Here is a 20,312-nt window from a genome sequence, read left to right as displayed (position 1 = left end):
ATAACCTTCATTTTATGGAGACACAGTGTGAGCACTCAGGTCGCATCAGAGCATCGGGCCGTATAGTGTGAGACCCTGCATCGTGACCTGCAAACCTCTAACCCCTGCGAGTCAATCGTACAGTTTGAGCAGGAGCTGAATCGCGCGACTGAAAAAATCGCACTGTGAGCCCGGCATTACAGTCTTTGAAGCAGAAGTACGCTTTGTTTGTCTAAAGTCTTTTGGTATTTTCACTGAAGAACTGAACCTGAGTTTAAACCTGACTACATCAGATTAAGTTTTAAAGAAAACCAAACGCTACTGTTTGTTGGATCAGACGAAGCTTTTGTTTTTTTAAGGAAGCTACGTCATGGCGACGTTTGGTACTCTAATGCCTGGCTCACACTGTGCGATTTTTTCAGTCGCGCGATTCAGCTCCTGCTCAAACTGTACGATTGACTCGCAGGGGTTAGAAGTTCATAGGTCACGATGCAGGGTCTCACACTATACGGCCCGATGCTCTGATGCGACCTGAGTGCTCAAACTGTGCGTTCATAAAATGAAGGTTATAACAGAAATTCTGTCGCTCGCTCTCCCTCTCTGTCTTTCACTCGCACAGACACACCACCACCATCAACTTTGCTAAATTGCTAATGAAAAACATTGATCAGGCAGCTGTGATTAAGCAGCAATGTAAATCCAACTATTTACACGGTTGTTGTGGTCGTGATAATTTTGTGAGGCCACATTGAAAAGGCTCGGGTGAGCTTTCCAAAGTCCTACAAGTGCCTCCAGATCACACGCTGCACTGCTGTGCTGCTCCGTCTTTTTCACCGACGTCTTTGTGTTTGCGCGTGCGCAGCTTGAGCGGCTGCGGTGACAGCCTCACGACCAAGCGATTGATGATCGGGAGCTAGTCGTGAGGTGTTAATCGCTTCTCGTTACCCCACGTATAGCATAACATAACATAATATAGCATAACACAAACTGTTCATACATGACGACTGACACATGAGATCGTTCAACAATTGAACACTAAAACTTTTCCACTTCGCCTCGTTTGTTATGAGATACTTATTTCTGCTCATCCTCAGTCCAGCCTACCAAACGTCACTCTAACGCGACGTACGCAAGAGACATGGAAGAGTTTGAACCAGCAGCTTTAGCTTTATTTAAACCTTACATTTAATATTGTGTATTCAGGTGTAAACTCAGGTTCAGTTATTGAGTGAAAATACCAACAGACTCAGACTTTTAGGACAAACTAAGAGTCAGATCAGCAGAAACAGAGAACACGGACATGTCTGCTGTAACTGCGTCACTCTGCTCCACTTTGCTGTTTGTCCTGTTTGTCTCTGCAGGTGAGATTTAACCCGTAATAAAGCAAACCGTGTCCCTTTGAGATAAAACAGGAGACATCAGCTGCATAGAAAAAATATTTCCCGAACACTAATTTTATATACATATTGATTCAGTTCTTCCGTGAGTGTGAAGCTGGGTGGTATCTGTTTGTCTTGGTCAGCAGTGCAGTTTGCAGCACAGAGACAAAGAAGTGTAATGTGTGTGTCAGTGTGATGTGTTGTAGTGTCAGGAGTCAGTATACAGCTACAAAGATTTTTGTTCAGTGTATACAAACAGCTGTAGCTCCATAAAGGCAGCATGCAGAGACTCACAGTGTCTTATAATGAGAGGCTGCTTTCTCTCACACATTATGTTCGCTTATTATCAGCACATGTTGTTGTTCTGTGGAAGCTGCAGGAACTGTGGAGTCTTTCCAAAATGATCTTGTGCTGATATTAAAGCATTTCTGAGAACTGCAGTGCACCAATCACTTTATTACAGCAGTTATTGTTCTTCCTTTAGATCCTACCTACATTTAAGCAGTGACAGTGAAAAATGAGATTTGACACAAGTGACCTTCACTCTAATTGGCTGCTGTAGAGGTGAGCGGTTGTATGTTGACCTTTAACCTCTCTGCTCTGTGTTGTTTCCTCTTTCAGACGAGAAAATCATCACAGCTGAGTCTGGACAGAACGTCACTCTGACATGTCGAGTTACAAACGACAACAAAATGATCATAACTATAGAGTGGAGCAGAACTGACCTGGAGCCACAACATGTCCTTTTGCAACGGAATGGACAGTTTGTTCTAGATAGTCAGCATCCATCTTTCAAGAACCGGGTGGATCTGCAGGACAGACAGATGAAGGATGGAGACGTGTCTTTGATTCTGAAGAATGTGACCATTAATGACAATGGAACATACGAGTGTCGTGTTCAGAGACAGAGAGAAAGTTTAAGTCTCATCAGCACTCTTTACCTGAGAGTTGTTCCTCCAGGTGAGTGATCAGAGGTGAAAATGCTTGTTGTTTACTGATTATAAGTTGGAGGATATTGAGTGCTGAGCTAAATCGGGGGGTGTAGAAAATGGTACTTATTGCTACCGCTAGCTTGAGATTTAGATAGAAAAGCCTGCACTGACCTCTTAAATGTGTAAGCCTGGTGAACAGTGACCGTCTATATTTCTACTGTAATGGCGCTGATCCTGAAGCACATAAGAACAGAACACACCACTACTTTCCTTACCAAGAGGGGATACAGGGGATGCTGTCTGTCCAATTCGAAGTAAAGTCCAGGTTCAGGCTGAGGCCGATGTCTGTTAGTTACAGACAACTGAGAATTAGTGTGTTGCAAGTAAATGCAACAAAAAGGCATAAAAAAACATAGCAAAAGAAAATACACAAAAGGTGCACAGTAGTTGGGAGCACCTTCAGATCCCCTCCTGCTTAAAGACTTCCTAAGCAACCAGCCTCGATGATTCGACTCGGCCCTCACCTCTCTCCCCCCACTGTCACTCAGCACCAGATCCCCATAGGGCTGTGTTCTAAGCTCTCGACAGTACGCTGTGTACAACTATGACTGTACAACAACCCACCTGGACCCACAAGAAGAACGGGAAGTTTGTGCAGAAGGTTATTATCACTGCCCAAAAAAATCATTGGCTGCCCTCTGCCACCTCTGGAGACCTTCGCCAGATCCTCTTGTCTGAGTAACCCCCATAACTCAGGCAACTCAGAAAAGGACTCTATTCAGACTATTCAAGTCTTTTCTTTGCAATACTTTGAAGCACTTTGCAACTATTTTCTTCTCTAATGTGTGCCTTTCTCTTATTATAAATATTCTTACTGTCTGCTATTTATATTTTATTCCAGCACAATTGGTGTTTTTTCTGAACACCTCCCACCTGTTTCTTACCTGCAGGTCAATCGGGAGGACACAAAGAAGATAGAAGGAACAAAGATGGAGGGAAGGAGGATGGCTCTGTTGGACTGATAGTTGGTCTGTCAGTTTCTGCTGTGCTGCTTGTTGCTGTTGTTGGATTTTTGATCTACAGAAGACTTAAAAAGAAGCAGAGTCAGGATTCATACCGGCCTCCTGATGAACTGCAGCCTGTTTGAAATGAACTCTGAGTCTCCAGCTACAGACAGATGATCTCATCATCCAGCAGACAGACATCCAATTTGTCAAATTTTCAAACTATTGAAATATTTTTATTTTGCTCAGGAATGCAAGTAAATCACTATAATTTAGCATCATAATCAAGCAAAAAATAATATGATTTAGTTTTTTATAAAAACAATTCTGCTTTTGTTGTAAAATGGCACATTTGAAATGTCACAGATAACAATAATTATACTTTAGCATTAAAAATATTCATTAATCCACATGTGCAAAACTCCAAAAGTTACTCTTATGGTGCTAAACTGGTTCAAAAACATATCAGCTGAGAATCAGTTGTGTAGCAGTCAGTGCTGAGTGTGTCTCTCTACATCCTGAGGTTTTACAGTGTGTTAACCAAACAGTATCAAGTACATGAGTTAAAAAGATTCCTGTGTTATGACTAACATGGCATTCATGGTAGCCGCTATGTTGAGGTTACTTTTTGGTTATGCCATATTTAACAGTAATCATGTATTGGGAGCAAACGTTGTGGACAGTTTAAATTAAGTTGTCTGTAAATATGTGATTTTGAAATCATTTGCACTTTTGAAATAATGTTTTATGTAGCTTCATTATTTTTTTTTGGAAATGTTTTGGTTTATTCGATTTGTATTATGTTTGTGTAGATCAGAATACTTTATTAATCCCTGAGGACGCTGAGTGAGATTATTGAGTGAATGGATTCATTGCTAACTGCTAGAAAAATCATTAGTTATTCAACACTCTCTGAAATTAGAGCTATACAGCGCCTTTTACAGTAAGCTGAAGGAATATATCTCTGTCCCTGTTTCTCTTTCCCAATAATATGTCTTTCTCTCAGGCCTTGTTGTGGTTCCTCTGCCATCTGCAATCAGAATCAGTCAGATTCTCTCTGTTAATCCACACTTTTACAGAACGGGCTCTTGAGCCTGTGTGCTGCTTGCTGTCTTCAACATTATCATGACACCTGTTCAGACTGTGTTAGTGTGACTGTGAACTACTGTGTCTTCAGGATTTTCATTAAATTTTTTTAAAGGAGAAACAAAACTGTTTTGCATGAAGTTCAGAACTGCATTAACTCACATGTTCAGTGTTCTCACTCACTGATTCATGAAATCAGAATCAGTGGTGTGTTTGATTTTCTTTGTATTATCTTTACCCACAATGATACAATGATACTATACATATAATATTGAATTAACTTCATCTTCAAGTTCAGCAGCTGTTTGTAACATCAAACATCTTCTGTGAGGCTTGAAACACACAAACTAATCTTCATGTAGAAATCAGCTGTTATAGAATATTTACAAATACTGACCGAGCCAACTGACAAAAGAAACACTTTATGTGATTATGAACATATAAAATACTATGAATTATAGATCATCAATAATCTGATGGTGTTCAGTATCCCTTTGTCACTTTTAACTCAATGACTGAGTGTTACATTGTACACTATCATAAAACTAAAGAGAAGAATGTGTTAAATGTTGCTGCAGAGTCAGCCGTTTCTCCCTCGGATCCTTGAAGCTTTATTTGAATCTTCCTTCCATCCATCCTCTCCTAGATATCCTTTTCATGGTCATGGGGGGTGGGGCTGGATCCTATCCCAGCTACCATTGGGTGAGGGGAAGGGTACACCCTGGACAGGTTGCCAGCCTGATGCAGGGCTAACACAGACAGACAACCTTTCACACTCACATTTACAACTATGAGCAATTTAAATTCACCATTTAGCCTAACCCCACTAACTTTTTAACTCTTTCTTGCATGAGAAAGGATCTTCAGTCTGTTACTTTAACTTGAACATTTCAAGAGCTCTTTACACTCTGGTGATATTTTTTCATCCATGACTTTGTCCATTACTTAACAATGCTTAAGATTTGCATATATTGGCACTGGATGTTTGTAGTCATTCATTTGTTTTATGTGGCTCTAAAACGTTTTCAGACCTGTTCAACCAGCTGATCCAGATGCTTTGTGATCTAGAATCAGCCCAAAGAAGCCGCTGAGCAGGCAGGAAGAACAGAGGCAACCAAGAAAAACATTGAAATCCTTTTGAGACTGTCCCCATGGGATGAGAATTAGCATAGAGTGTGGACTGCTAATTTATCAGCTAATGCTAATTATCTTTGTTTATCATGCTCCACACTTAGACTCTGTACAGGACAGATAATGTCAGCTCTCTCTCTCTGTTTTTTTCAGTACACACACAGCTCCTTCTTGCTAAAAGGGGAAGTATATCCAGGCTGTATTCCATCACTTTGATCTGTATTCCAAACACTAATAATATTTCTTAAAACTATGTTAAGGACAAGTGAAACATTCTTTATGAATATATTTGCTGAGTTTGCAGTTGTTGTTATTGTTGCTGTTTTTGCTTTTAAAAAAACAACAGACTCCTATGACGTTGCACATGTGTGGATCAGCAGACTGTAAGCAGACAGTACTTTTTACTGCTGACTGTTTTTGTGAAATATGTTAAATGTACTATGGAATAAACAATTTATGGTAGAAGTATTACAACCTGGTCAGAAGGTGGACTGAACTCCACAGTCAAATGTCAGTATTTTAGGTCCAACATCTCCCTCTAGTGGCCATTTATAAACCATGTAGGAGGATGGCGTTAATGTAAAATGTGAATATTTATATATTTAATTGAAACCTTGGCAGTTCATGAGATATGAGCATGAGTGTGTTATTGAGCACAACACTGTATACAGTTGTTGTGTATTAACATCTTAGTGTCTACTATATGGAACAAGCATGTTAAACAAGCCAATAATCATATTAAATTATTGGAATATTATTGAGAATACTTACAAGTTGTTTGTTTGTTTTTTAACTTTTGTGCTTTAACCCTCTACAGCATAGCGTTGCCCTGAGGCAACAAACCACATTTTCATGCCTTACACTGGCCCTTCAAAAAAAAAAACCACTTTTTTTTTTTCAAATAATGCTACCAGACACATCTCTTTCCAATAAAATGATGAGTTGAAGGTAGTGTGACTTTCATTTTGGGGGGGGGAGGACCCCTTTCTGCAAGTTGCACTACATCAGAGACATCTCGATTAGGAGGCAAGATAAAGATCACTATTTTACATGTTTATAATGAAATAAACTTATTTAAAAAATACTTGTATGTGCATGAATATGTTAAGAAGCATATTTGATTGTTTGTTCTACTTTTTTAAATTTATTTATACAGTAAAACTGTTAATTTTCATTCGTTGCCTCAAGGCAACACTGCGCAGTTAGCCCAATTTTTTTCAGGCAATATAATGCATTTGCATATGTATGTAGAGATGTGTTTGTGTGCATTTATATGATCATAGACAATGTTTTTTACTTTACAATCTACTCATAATTACAGGACATGGATGTAAATACCTTTTATGGAAGGAAACCAAGGGAATGTGCACTTTCTGTCCTCAGAAAGTGAGGACAGTGAGCTTCCAGGGAGTGACATTGAAGTAGAGGGGTGGATCCCTGAATGAGGTTTGGGGAATACTTAGGAGCTCAGGGGTCAGGGGTCAGTTAGTAAAGTAACTGTGTCTGTGTGTGTGTTAGTGCCCACATAGCAAGCAGGTCTGGCCAGGATCTGGTATCAAGTCGGCACTGCTGGCTGACTTCTGGCATGATAAGATGTATGTCATCCAGATAAGGGCCAGGCCTGGCATAGATGGCACTGTCTATGTGATGGCATGCCATATCTGGCTTGATTGTGGCTTGGTTTATGTGGCCCAGGCCTACAGAAAATAGGTCTGGCCCAGATCTGGCATCAAGCTGGCACTTCTGACTGACTGATGTTTTGGCAGAATGTATGTCAACCAGATGTGTGCCAGGTCTGGCAATGACCCCACTGTTTATGCGATGGCATGCCATATCTCAGGTGGTAGAGCAGGTTACAAACTGATCGGAAGGCTAGTGGTTCGATCCCTGGCTCCTCCAGTCTGCATGTCAAGAGTGTGAATGTGTATGAATGTAGTTAGGAAGCACTCAGTTTGGCGAAAGTGGATGAATGTGGCATGTTGTATAGAGCACTTTGAGTAATCTGGGAGAGTAGAAAAGCATTATATAAGAATCAGTCTGTTCACTGTCTGAACAGAGTTTCGGCATGTTACTTTTGCACTGTTTTGCATGTTCTGGCACATGTTGTTATTACATGGCTTGATTAAGGTACACATTAGGCTGACATCTGGGGCCAGAACTGAAACTGTTCTGGGCCAGCACAGGGCCAGCAGTGTGTCTACAACTGGCCTTGTGCTGGCCCATGTGTGGGCCACCTCTGGTAAACCAGGTCTGGGCCACCAAAGGGCCGTCATTCTTTGCGGTATGTGGGCCATGTGTAAGCACATTGTGTGGGCCTGATCCGGGCCATACCAATTTTGCTGTGTGGGTGTGTGTGTGTGTGTGCGTGTATTACTTATTGTTGTAGGGACACAAATTTGTTTACACACTCACATTGTGAGGTCTCGCCTACTTTATGGGGACAAATTGCAAGGTAAATCATTCAATTTTAATGTGAAGGCTTTAGTCAGGGTTAGGGTAAGGTTCAGGCAGGGAATAGTGATGGGTAGAGTCAGGATAACTCTCCAGAAAATGAATGTAAGTTAATGAAATGTCCCCAAAAGTGATGGAAACACAACGTGTGTGTGTGCGCGCGCGTGCATGGGGTTAGGGTCAAATGTTGGATATTTTGGTGTTTTATTGTTCTGTGGAATGTTTACATTGTTTATTTGTTGTGTATTTATTTGTTCATCCTTGTTGTACTAATACAACTTATTATAGAATAACTTGGCATTTTACTACCCTTGTCGCACAGTGTTGCCTTGAAGCAACAAACCAATATCTGTTTGGGGGGGGGCAGGGTGTCAAATTTTTTGATTGATATATTATTAGGGACCCTAAAGCTCCCCCAAAATAGGTAGAAATATTTTTTTCCCCAAAAATTAAAAAGTCATGCAGTAGAGGGTTAACACTGATACAGTACCCAGGCTAGCTAGCTTCTGTGGTACTTAAACATGCTTTTCTTTTCTTATCCACATAATAAACATAATCTCTAAAAGACAAACAAACCTTTATCTATGATTTTCTATTCACCACAGAGTTGAGGCGTTAACCAAGCATAGTTACAACATCACCGCTGAGCGGATCTTTGATCTGAGACAGCTTCCAGTGTGTAGAAAGGAACCAGGAATAAACTTAGACTCAAAGGGAAGAACACAAAGTTTGATCATCTTAAATAACTCATAAAAAAGACAAGTACATTTATAATTAGTTCTTCCTACATCACTGTTTAAATATCTGAGGCCTTTTCACTTGAAATCTAGAAAGGAAGATCATGAAACAAAAAAAAAACCTGACTTTAAAATCGGAGAGCAACCAGTACAACCAACTGTCAAAGTGGCACATTAAAAAACAAAGTACTTTTACTGCTGTCCATTTTCACTGTACCATGTATTATTGTATATATTGTATATATTGTATATATATATTATATTATATGTATAACATGATCAGGAAGTACACTAACAGTTAGTCTATTTCATGAATGTTCTTATATCCATTTAAATAAATTAAGTTCATATTTAGTGACAGTTAAATACATACTCGTGTTCAACATACATTTGATATAAAATAAATGATTATCATACAAGCATCACTCATGATCTGTTTGTATCCATGTTAGTGTTTAAAGTCCAACATCTCCCTCTAGTGGCCATATATAAAGCATGTGTGAGGATGGTGTTAATGTAAAATGTGAACCATAGTGTTCCAGTCAGTCATCAGTGTGTCTCTGCACAGCTGTAATTAAAATGTGTTCAGAGGGCCTCAGTGTCTGAATGGTTCCAGTTCAGCTCCATAACAGCAGCGTCCCTGGTTTGATTCCTGTGTTTCAGCTCATATCTGCCTCTCTCACTGAGGGGGACGTAACTACATGGACATGGATTTGTTCATCAACCAAACTACAGATCACTGAGACCTGAAAGGACTTCATTTTCTTTCTTTTAAAATTCTTTATTTTCATTTATGTGAAATAATAAATGATAGAGAGCATCATTATATTAATTAATTAATTAATCAAATTGTGTGAAAATATTTCTTATGTATAATTGTTTTACCTTATAGACAAGAGTGGATTTTCTGTATACACTTATGTTTTCCTGGTCTTTGTTTAAGAGTAGCTCTTTGTTTGCATAGCAGTTTCAAGCTACAATCTTTTAATTTCAGGGTTTTTCACACAAAGGAAAATGTTAGCTTTCAACCACTTTCTTTGAACCAATAGAAAAGCTGGTGCTCAGAGGAAGAGGGCGGGCTTTACTTGGTGTCAGTGACAGAAATGAAAAAAAGCTCAAATGAGTGAGAAGGACGATGAAGGAAACATCTGTGCTGTGTCTGCTCTGTAAGTAGAATCTCTGTGTTTGTTTGAATTCTTGTACTTTGACTGTCTGCTCTCCTGATAACTGATGATGGAGGAGAAGACATGAAAAACAAATCAGGCTGAATTCAAGTTCAAAACACCACGAGGACCAACTGCAGGTCTGAACTGACTCTTTATCTTTGCTCAGGAGTCGAGGAAACACAGCAGGCAGTGAATAAATGGCTAAAAACTTCTACCGGCTGTTTTTTTTTTTTTTCAACTAAAAAATGAGCAGATATATATCAAAGAGACGGGTTTGTGTGTTTGTCAGCTGTTTTTGTGGTGTTGTTATTTATGTTCACTTCAAATCAACCTGAGTGTCATTTCTCTTTAGTTCTGATCTCACTGCTGAGCTGCACAACAAACCAAGGTCAGTAACCTTCTTCTGTCACAGTTTAAAATGCTCACAGGTATGACCTGATTGGGTTCATGGTTCAGAATAGATTTCAATAAAACTTTGAAAAAGAAACAAACATTTATGACGCACTGACAGTGTGCATTTCACCATCCCCTTTGGTGTCACTTGGTCATGCTCTTGGCACTTGCATGCCTAATGGCACCACTCACTTAGCCAAATGCTAAGTGGGAATGTTGCTGACATGGGCACCCTGGCAGAGCCGCCGAATGAAGTCGGAAATGGTTTGGTAGATATAGGCTATGTGTTAAACTGTGTTAAACTTCCAGGATTTCTGGAGTTTATGTTCAGATGCATAATCACACATGCACGGACATGCATAAATAAACACCACACACCTCTCAGATGCATCTGTATATTCCCGTGTGCTGCCGTTGGCAAACCCACTACAGGAGTGCACATTGTATTTAGCATTTCTGATCAAATGCATCAAAGCGGTTTCTATAAATATCTTGACAGAGGATTCACCAACAGTTCAGCACAAATTGATGCCAAAATTGTGGATGTAAAGAAGTTGCTCTCGCTAAAAGCAATCATGCATAACCAGTTCAACCTTTCTGCAAATGTGCTACTCAAAGAGAAGGAAAAGATTATGCTGTCACCCATCTGGATTATGAACAGCATCCTCCATCAACAAATATGGAGTTTCCTGCTGAAGTATTGAAGAATTCCCATGATGGGTTGGAGAGGGTAGCTGAGATGTACTATTATTAAACGCAGGGTAGTTTGGGCCCAGAAGCAGGATTCGTCACGTCATCACTTAAAGACCGAATCGCCCAAAAGACTAGTGGGAAACAGAGAGCCTACGACAAGCCCAGCGGGACAGGTTTGCTGAAGACTACACTCATTCAGCCCTATACCTTGGTCACTGCCAGTTGTTTGCTTGCTCTTGCCCCTGAGTATTACTAGGCCACAAGGTTGATCAGCGAAGGATGATGGCACAGTTGCAGCAAGCAGCTGCTGCTCATTCAAACAAGATACTGAAACTCCTCATTCATGAGGTGGCTCTGTGGCACCAAAGTTCTGAATGCCTTTTTACGAGGTCTGGAGGTGGTTTTGTACAGTACTTGGACATAATGCTATTAAATGACATCAACACTCCATTTCTGACTGTACAATGTAGAGGGCTTCTCTATCAAGGCCCAAGATGGCAGACCTGCATCCAGGACAGCTATGCATATTTACGTCTTCCTATTACCTTCTGTAATACAGGGGTTGATTCTTTAGGACTGTCCTTTGTAAAAATTAACCATCACGCTGAGAAAACATGGTGGAAATTTTAAGTGTATGATAACTCAAGGCAGACGGACACTGCAACTCAGTAACATTGTTATGGTGGTAGACTGTCCAGCCATAAGCCCTGCAATATTTTTATGAAGACTGATTATTCATCCCAAAACTGTGCAACAACACAACACACACACACACATATACTTGTGTACAAGTATACCTGACCTTGGGCGTTTTTAATTAAATGCATTACGGTGGCATCTACACATGTTTTTTAACCAAAAATTAGCCAGGCTATAGGTGGAAAAGAGGAAAAACTAAGTAACTAAATACAATTAAGTATTTAGTTACCTACTTTTAGTAAATAAGTAAATACAAACTATTTGTCACAGTCTATGGTGGCAGACTGTGGGGTTGGGGAAGTTGGACCCCAACGCAGCGCTCTCTGGATAAAGACACACGCACAAACACACACACACACACAGCAGTAAAAAGGAAAACAGGAAAAAGCAGCACAAAGCAAAAACATGCCAGGTCATTCTGCGAGGACCGCCAGCTCAAGACAGACCAGCAAATATAGTCCATGAGCCATAAATCCATAAACACTAATTTTAATGCAACATTGTTTTCACTGTTGTTTCATCATAAGAATAAATTTAACAGATAATAAGATTTTTTTTAAACTCTCACAGCTCATCTGACTGTAAGTCCCAGCAGCTCTCAGTTCTTTAGAAGAGACTTTGTGTCTCTGAGCTGTGAGGAGGACGACAGCTCTGCTGGATGGACTCTGAGGAGAAACACAAGCAAACCAAACATCACTCAGTGTGGAGATGGGTGGGGAGAAAGTGCTGGTTCTTCCTGTAACATCACTGTTTTCCAATTGGACAGTGGAGTTTACTGGTGTGAGTCCAGAGAGGGTCCCATCAGTAACATGGTTAACCTGACAGTCACTGGTAAGCTGAGTGTGTGGAGTTAGTGTTGATGAAGCTGTGTGTAAATGGATGAAATGCTGTAGTTTGTCTCTGTGTTGAGGTGGATCAGTGATCCTGCAGAGTCCTGTCCTCCCTGTGATGGAGGGAGATGACGTCACTCTGCTCTGTAAAACAAAGACCACTCCCTCCAACCTCCCAGCTGCTTTCTATAAAGATGGCTCCCTCATCAGGAAGCAGCCTACAGGTCACATGACCATCCAGCATGTTTCCAGGTCTGATGAAGGCCTCTACAAGTGTGACATCAGCGGTCATGGAGAGTCTCCATCCAGCTGGATCACTGTCACAGGTGACACACTCACCTGTCTGTGTTTCTGCAGCTTTCAACATTCACAATGTGACGACAACTTAATGACTGTGTTTGCTTTATTTTAGGGGAGCACACCACCACACCTCCACCTACATCCACACCTCCACCTACATCCACCTCTGCTCCTGGCTCCAGCCCTGGTTCCCCTCTCATGCCTGTGATATCATGTGTTGGATCAGTCTGTGTTGTGGTTCTACTGGTGTTACTGGTTCTGCTGGTGAGACGATGTGTTCACAGGAAACCTGAAGGTGAGACTCAGACTTCCTGATCTTTCATGTCTGAGTTTGTTTAGAAGAATAAAGTTCACATCCATTATGATTATACCCAGACAGCACACAAATGTACTGTAGGGACTTCTTGATCTTACACCGATGGTTTTGTTTTGCTGAATAAGCTACACAATGATCATTGTTACACATCATGAAATAGAAATGTCTTTCTAAACAATCTCCTTAGATTTTTTTAACATTTGAACTATGTACAGCAATTTATATGTTGTGTAATTCTTTAATCATTTCAGCAGAAAAAGAAAATGCTTTAGAAAATGAAGTCAGAGATGACATCACATACAGTGACATCCAAATGTTACACTGTCCGCAGCAGCCAATCAAAAGAAGCGGAGGTAATATTGGTGTTGTTTCTTTGGTTTTGTTTTTATAGGAGCTTTTGGGGTGGGGTGCAAAGCTACTGTGTGAGGTTAAGTTTAGTTTTTTTCAAGTAAATATAATTTTAAGTTCTCTATAATTTCAGGAGATTTGTAAAGACATGAGATGGTGGAAAAGAAATTTTAGCTATTTTAGCAATTTCTTTTTCACAAGTGGGTGCCACAGCACAGATCTCCACCGTGTTATGGGGGATACACTTCCTCAATCAAACCAATGCTCGTTCACTTACCCTGTCACTGTCTTAACCACTATACAAAGGAGGGACTGATATCCTGAGAAAGAAAGTACTATGATCCATCCATCCATCCATCCATCTTCTACTTATCCGAGGCAGGGTTGCGATGGCAGCAGCCCGGAATACCTCACCCACGAGGCATGCTTGTCAGATGCCTGAACCACCTCAGCTGGCTCCTTTTGTTGTGGAGGAGCAGCAGCACTACTTTGAGCCCCTCCCGGATGGCTGAACTTCTCACCCTGTCTCTAAGGGAGAGGCCAGTCACCCTTCGGAGAAAGCTCATTTCCGCCGCGTGTATCCGCGATCTTGTTCTTTCAGTCACTACCAACAGTTCATGACCATAGGTGAGGGTAGGGACCTAGATCAACCGGTAAATTGAGAGCTTCGCTTTTGCGCTCAGCTCTCTCTCCACCACAATGGACCGGTACAGCATCCGCATCACTGCAGGACCAATCCATCTGTCGATCTCCGGCTCCCTTCTCCCATCACTCACACAAGACCCTGGGATATTTAAACCCCTTTACTTGGGGCAGAAACTCGTCCCTGATCCAGAGTGGGCACTCCATCCCTTTCCAGCTGAGAACCATGGCCTCAGATTTTGAGGTGCTGATCCTCATTCCCTTTGCTTCACACTCGGCTGAAAACCATTGCTCGCTGGAGGCCATTACCCAATGAAGCCAACAGAACCATATCATCTGTAAAAAGCAGAGATGAGATCCTGAGATCACCCAAGTGAAAGCCTTTTGCCACTTGGCTATGCCTAGAAATCCTGTCCATACACCCCGAGGGACACAGTCAAATGCCTTCTCCAAGTCCACAAAACACATGTAGACTGGTTGGGCAAACTCCCATGCACCCTCAAGTATCCTTTTGAGCAGGGGTCCCCAATCCCAGTCCACGAGGGCTGGTGTCCCTGCAGGTTTTAGATGTGTCCTTGATCCATCACAGCTGATTTAAATGGATAAATTACCTTCTCAACATGTCTTGAAGTTCTCCAGAGGCCTGGTAATGAACTAATCATGCGATTCAGGTGTGCTGACCCAGGGTGAGATCTAAAACCTGCAGGGACACCGACCCTCGTGGACTGGGATTGGGGACCCCTGCTCAAGAGGATAAAGAGCTGGTTCAGTGTTCTGCGACCAGGTCGAAAACTGCATTGATCCTCCTGTATTCGAGGTTCAACTAAAATAGGGACTCTCCTTTCCAGCACCCAGGCATAGATTTCCCAGGGAGGCTGAAGAGTGTGATCCCCCTGTAGTTGGAACACACCTTCCAGTCCCCTTTCTTAAAAATGGGGACCACCACCCCGGTCTGCCAGTCCAGGGGTACCACCCCTGATCTCCACTCAACATTGCAGAGGCATGGCAGCCAGGACAGCCCTACAACACCCAGAGCCTTCAAGAACTCCGGGCGGACCTCATCCATCCTCATCTGCCACCAAGGATTTGTTTCCTCCTGGGGAGTGTTAGTGGGATTAAGGAGGTCCTCAAAGTATTCCTTCCACCGGCCGACAATTTTCTCAGTCAAAGTCAGCAGCGCTCCACCAGCACTATACACAGTACAGGTAGAGCACCACTTTCCCCTCCTGAGTTGCCAGATGGTTTGCCAGAATCTGAAAGTCTTTTTCCATGGCCTCTCCGAATTCCTCCCACACCCAAGTTTTTGTCTCAGCCACTGCCCGAGCCACATTCCACTTGGCCTGTCGGTACCTATAAGCTGTCTCCAAAGACCCACAGGCTAACCAAGCCCAACAGAACTCCTTCTTCAGCCTGGTGGCTCCCTTCATCTCTGGTGTCCACCATGTGGTTCAGGGATTACCACAACAATAGGCACCAACCACTTGCGGCTGCAGCTCAGTGCAGCACCTTCAGCAGTGGAGGTGATGAACATGGTCCATTTGGACTTGGAATGCTGTTGAATCTCTACTGGAGGTGTGCGTTGAAGATCTCGTGCACTGGGGCCTCTGCTAGGCGTTCCAAGCGTGCCCTCACTTTATGTTTAGGCGCACCGGGTCTGTCCAGCATCCCCCCCTCCCCCCCCCCCCCCCCACCACCACCTGATCCAACTCACCACCAGGTGATGATCAGTTGACACCTCAGCCCCTCTCTTTACCCAAGTGTCCAGAACATATGGCGCAGGTCTGGTGATTTGATTACAAACTCGATCATTGACCTGCAACCTAGAGCGTCCTTGTGCCGCGTGCACTTATGGACACTCTTATCCTCAAACATGGTGTTCGTTATGTTGGTTTGAACAGAAGTCCAATAACAAAAAACACCACTCGGGCTCAGATTAGGGAGACCGTTCCTCCCAATCATACCCCTCCAGGTCTCACTGTCTATTGTCCCAGTAGGACAACAGAGTCTCCAGGCGGAGCACCTTCTGGCACCCCACCCAGGGACTCTAAACAGGCTGGGTACTCTGAGCTGCCACTTAGCACATAAGCGCAGATGACAGTCAGGACCCATTCCCCAACTCAAAGGCGCAAGGAACAAACCCTCTCATCCACTGGGAAAAACCCCAATGTACCGGCAGAAAGCCTTCAGGCATATTAGAATACCCACCCCAGCTCACCACCTCTCACCTTGGGCAACTCTAGATTGAGACAGAGTCCAGCCCCTCTCCAGGACACTGATTCCAGAGCTCAAGCCATGTGTTGAGGCGAGCCTGACTATATCTAGCCCTCACAACCTCACGCACTAACTCACGCTCCTTCCCCAGCGGAGAGGTGACAATCCATGTCCCAGTTGTCAGTCTTGGTAGCCAGGAATCAATCCGCCTGGGCCTCCGCTCCTGACCGCTGCCTGGCACACACTGCACTCGACTGCTACGGCACCTCCTGTGTGTGGTGGGCCTGCAGAAGGATGGGCCCATGTCCCTTTTTCGGGCTGTGCCCGGCCGGGTCCCATGGACTAAGGCCCGGCCACCAGACGCTCACCCTTGGGCACCCCGCCCGGGACTGGCTCCAGGGCGGGGACCCGGTAACCCTCTCCCGGGCAGGGAAAACGGTTCCCTCGGTGACTTTAGCATAAGTGTCTTCTGAATCGCTCTTTGTCTGGTCCCTCACCCAGGACCAATTTGCCATGGGAGACCCTACGGGGGGGGGGCAAAAGCCCCCAGAAAACACAAGTTACAGTGCGATGCAAAAGTTTGGACAACCTTGTTAATAGTCATTATTTTCCTGTATAAAAATAATGGTTGGTTGTTACAATAAAAAATGTCACTTAAATATATCATATAGGAGACACAGTGATATTTGAGAAGTGAAATTAAGTTTATTGGATTTACAGAAAGTGTGCAATAATTGTTTAAACAAAATCAGGCAGGTACATAAATTTGGGCACCACAAAATAAAGAAATGAAATCAATATTTAGTAGATGTCAGGGCTCTGTGTGCGGGCAGGTGGGGAGGAGGATCCAAACGCAGGACTCTGACACTGAATTGTAACTTAAAACCTCAGCTTTATTGCTGGCACGAAAACAAAACATAAACTGAGCAATGGTACTGAAATACTGAATACTGAAACACTGGCACAGAAACACACAGGCATATACTGATGGTACGACGCGACACTGGGTTGAGGAAAACACAGGGCTTAAATACACAGGGTAGTAATGAGGGAACGGGCAACAGAAGGGAGACACAGCTGGGAGAGATCAGGGCTGACGAGACAGGGGAACCAAACTTCACACACTCTAACATAAGACAAAGACTTTCACAATAAAACAGGAAACATGAACCCAACACAAAGACGCAGACTCGACACTGAGAGACAGACAGAAAATGACACCTGGCACTAAACCCACACAAAACATGAGAACATAAATCCTAATCACAAATAAACAGAAACATGAAACTCTAATAATAGACATCATCATAACAACAACAAGAGAACAATAAAACAATCCCAGATGCAAAATAAACCAAAGCATAATAAACTCAAAATACTGGGTCCAACGGACCCAGAACCGTGACAGTAGATCCGCCTTTTGCTGAAATTACAGCCTCTAAACACTTCCTGTAGGTTCCAATGAGAGTCTGGATTGTGGTTGAAGGTATTTTGGACCATTCCTCTTTACAAAACATCTCTAGTTCATTCAGGTTTGATGGCTTCCAAGCATGGACAGCTCTCTAACTTACACCACAGATTTTTAATAATATTCAGGTCTGGGGACTGAGATGGCCGTTCCAGAACATTGTACTTGTTCCTCTGCATGAATGCCTTAGTGGATTTTGAGCAGTGTTTCGGGTCGTTGTCTTGTTGAAAGATCCATCCCAGGCGCAGCTTCAGCTTTGTCACTGATTCCTGGACATTGGTGTCCAGAATCTGTTGATACTGAGAGGAATCCATGTGTCCCTCGACAAGATTCCCAGTCCCTGCACTGGCCACACAGCCCCACAGCATGATGGAACCACCACCATATTTTACTGTAGGTAGCAGGTGTTTTTCTTGGAATGCTGTGTTCTTTTTCCTCCATGCATAACGCCCCTTGTTATGCCCAAATAACTCAATTTTAGTTTCATCAGTCACAGCACCTTATTCCAGAATGAAGCTGGCTTGTCCAAATGTGCTTTAGCATAACTCAAGCGGCTCTGTTTGTGGTGTGGATGGAGAAAAGGCTTCTTCTGCATCAGTCTCGCATACAGCATCTCCTTGTGTAAAGTGCGCCGAATGGATGAACGATGCACAGTGACTCCATCTGCTGCAAGATGATGTTGTAGGTCTTTGGTGCTGGTCTGTGGGTTGACTCTGACTGTTCTCACCATTCGTTGCTTCTGTCTATCTGAGATTTTTCTTGGTCTGCCACTTCGAGCCTTAACTTGAACTGAGCCTGTGGTCTTCCATTTTCTCAATATGTTCCTAACTGTGGAAACAGACAGCTTAAATCTCTGAGACAGCTTTCTGTATCCTTCCCCTAAACCATGATGGTGAACAATCTTTGTCTTCAGGTCATTTGAGAGTTGTTTTGAGACCCCCATGTTGCTACTCGTCAGAGAAAATTAAAAGAGGAGGGAAACTTACAATTGACCCCCTTAATTGCTCTTTCTCATTATTGGATTCACCTGTGTATGTAGGTCAGGGGTCACTGAGCTTACCAAGCCAATTTGAGTTCCAATAATTAGTTCTAAAGGTTTTGGAATCAGTAAAATGACAACAGTGCCCAAATTTATGCACCTGCCTGATTTTGTTTAAACAATTATTGCACACTTTCTGTAAATCCAATAAACTTCATTTCACTTCTCAAATATCACTGTGTGTGTCTCCTATATGATATATTTAACTGACATTTTTTATTGTAACAACCAACGATTTATACAGGGAAATAATGACTATTAACAAGGTTGCCCAACTTTTGCATCCCACTATCTGCCCCATAGATGTAACATGTATAACTGCTGAGTATTTGTTCCAACTATTTTTGGAATCTGGCTACTCTTTATCACTATGAGGACTTGTTCTCTGCTATTTACCTCACCAAGAGGCTTACTTGGTTTTAGTCGCTATAAGTTTGGTTTTAGTTCTGTCTAATATTATGATTTATCTGAAAACATCCTGGGACATGTGAGAGATGATCAGAAGTATACAATTGAGTGTAAACAGAAAAAACTTTTTTTTTTTTTTTACAGATGTGATATTTAAGCTTAACTCTGAAATCACAGTTATTATTTTGATAGAGTTTACTTTCATACTTTACAATTTAGCTGTGTTATCATCCTAATCAGATTATAGTGTGTTTATTTAAAGTTGTGTGTTGACCATTACTATTGGTGTGCTGGACTGTGTGTTTTGTTTGCTTCATTTAAAAGAGACAAACAGCTTTGCAGTTGTCCATCTTACCATTTCCTGTTAAAAAGATTCAGCTTCAGTCATTTCAACACAGGACTGTTTCAAAAGAAAAACACAATTTATTAACAGGTATATTTCAATCTCTGTGTCTCTATCCCTTAAAAAGGATGGTAACATGTCCAGTAATTACACTGGACCAATCCAGGATGTACACTTGACTGGTAACAGCTGGGATACTGTCCATTACCTCTGTTACCCTGAATTTGATAATTGGAGGCAAACTGATAGACATTGATAGACATCCTGGCATGTTGACCAGATGTAGTCATAGTTATGAAGAGTCTTGGTGTCAGCAGAAATATGATTTGTTTAAAATGATCTCGTACAGCGATCACCACAGTGGATCATCTGACTTCGTCTCACCACACCCCTATGCTCCTCTGTCACACTAACACTTTGCACTACATCTGTTAACCTTTTCTGTTGTCTTTCTTCTTTCTTTCTGCCTGGCAGCTCCATCTTCAGCATCCTTTGTCCAACATAACCACTACTCCTCCTCTGCACATGTCCAAATTCTCCCAGCCTTGCCTCTTTAACTTTGCCTCCAATGCCATTCTGCTGCTTACTGATCATCACCTTTCTTCTTAACCTAGCTTCAGCAATTCTTTCATATTGCTTCATAGTGTGGCTTATCAATTTTATCCCTACGTAGTTACTGCAGCTCTGTACATCAGCCTTGTTCTTGAAAATCAGTACCAGTAGACTTCTTAATTCCTCAGGCATCCTCTCACCCCAA

The 20,312-nt window shown here is 42.3% G+C and overlaps 1 protein-coding gene across 1 annotated transcript; it reads left to right on the top strand.

Moving 5' to 3' along the window:
* The first annotated feature begins 1,122 nt into the window (after positions 1-1,122).
* On the top strand, positions 1,123-4,493 carry LOC134618038 (coxsackievirus and adenovirus receptor-like). The gene is made up of 3 exons (XM_063463220.1): positions 1,123-1,340; positions 1,980-2,318; positions 3,241-4,493. Exons 1-3 carry the CDS (start codon positions 1,280-1,282, stop codon positions 3,435-3,437), a joined length of 597 nt encoding a protein of 198 aa, XP_063319290.1. The 5' UTR covers positions 1,123-1,279; the 3' UTR covers positions 3,438-4,493.
* Positions 4,494-20,312: the final 15,819 nt, after the last annotated feature.

This window comes from Pelmatolapia mariae, linkage group LG3_W, assembly GCF_036321145.2.
Source record: "Pelmatolapia mariae isolate MD_Pm_ZW linkage group LG3_W, Pm_UMD_F_2, whole genome shotgun sequence".
In the NCBI taxonomy this organism is placed as follows: Eukaryota; Metazoa; Chordata; class Actinopteri; order Cichliformes; family Cichlidae; genus Pelmatolapia; species Pelmatolapia mariae.
Note: the sequence above shows the minus strand (reverse complement) of the source record. Positions and strands in the feature narration are given on the sequence as shown.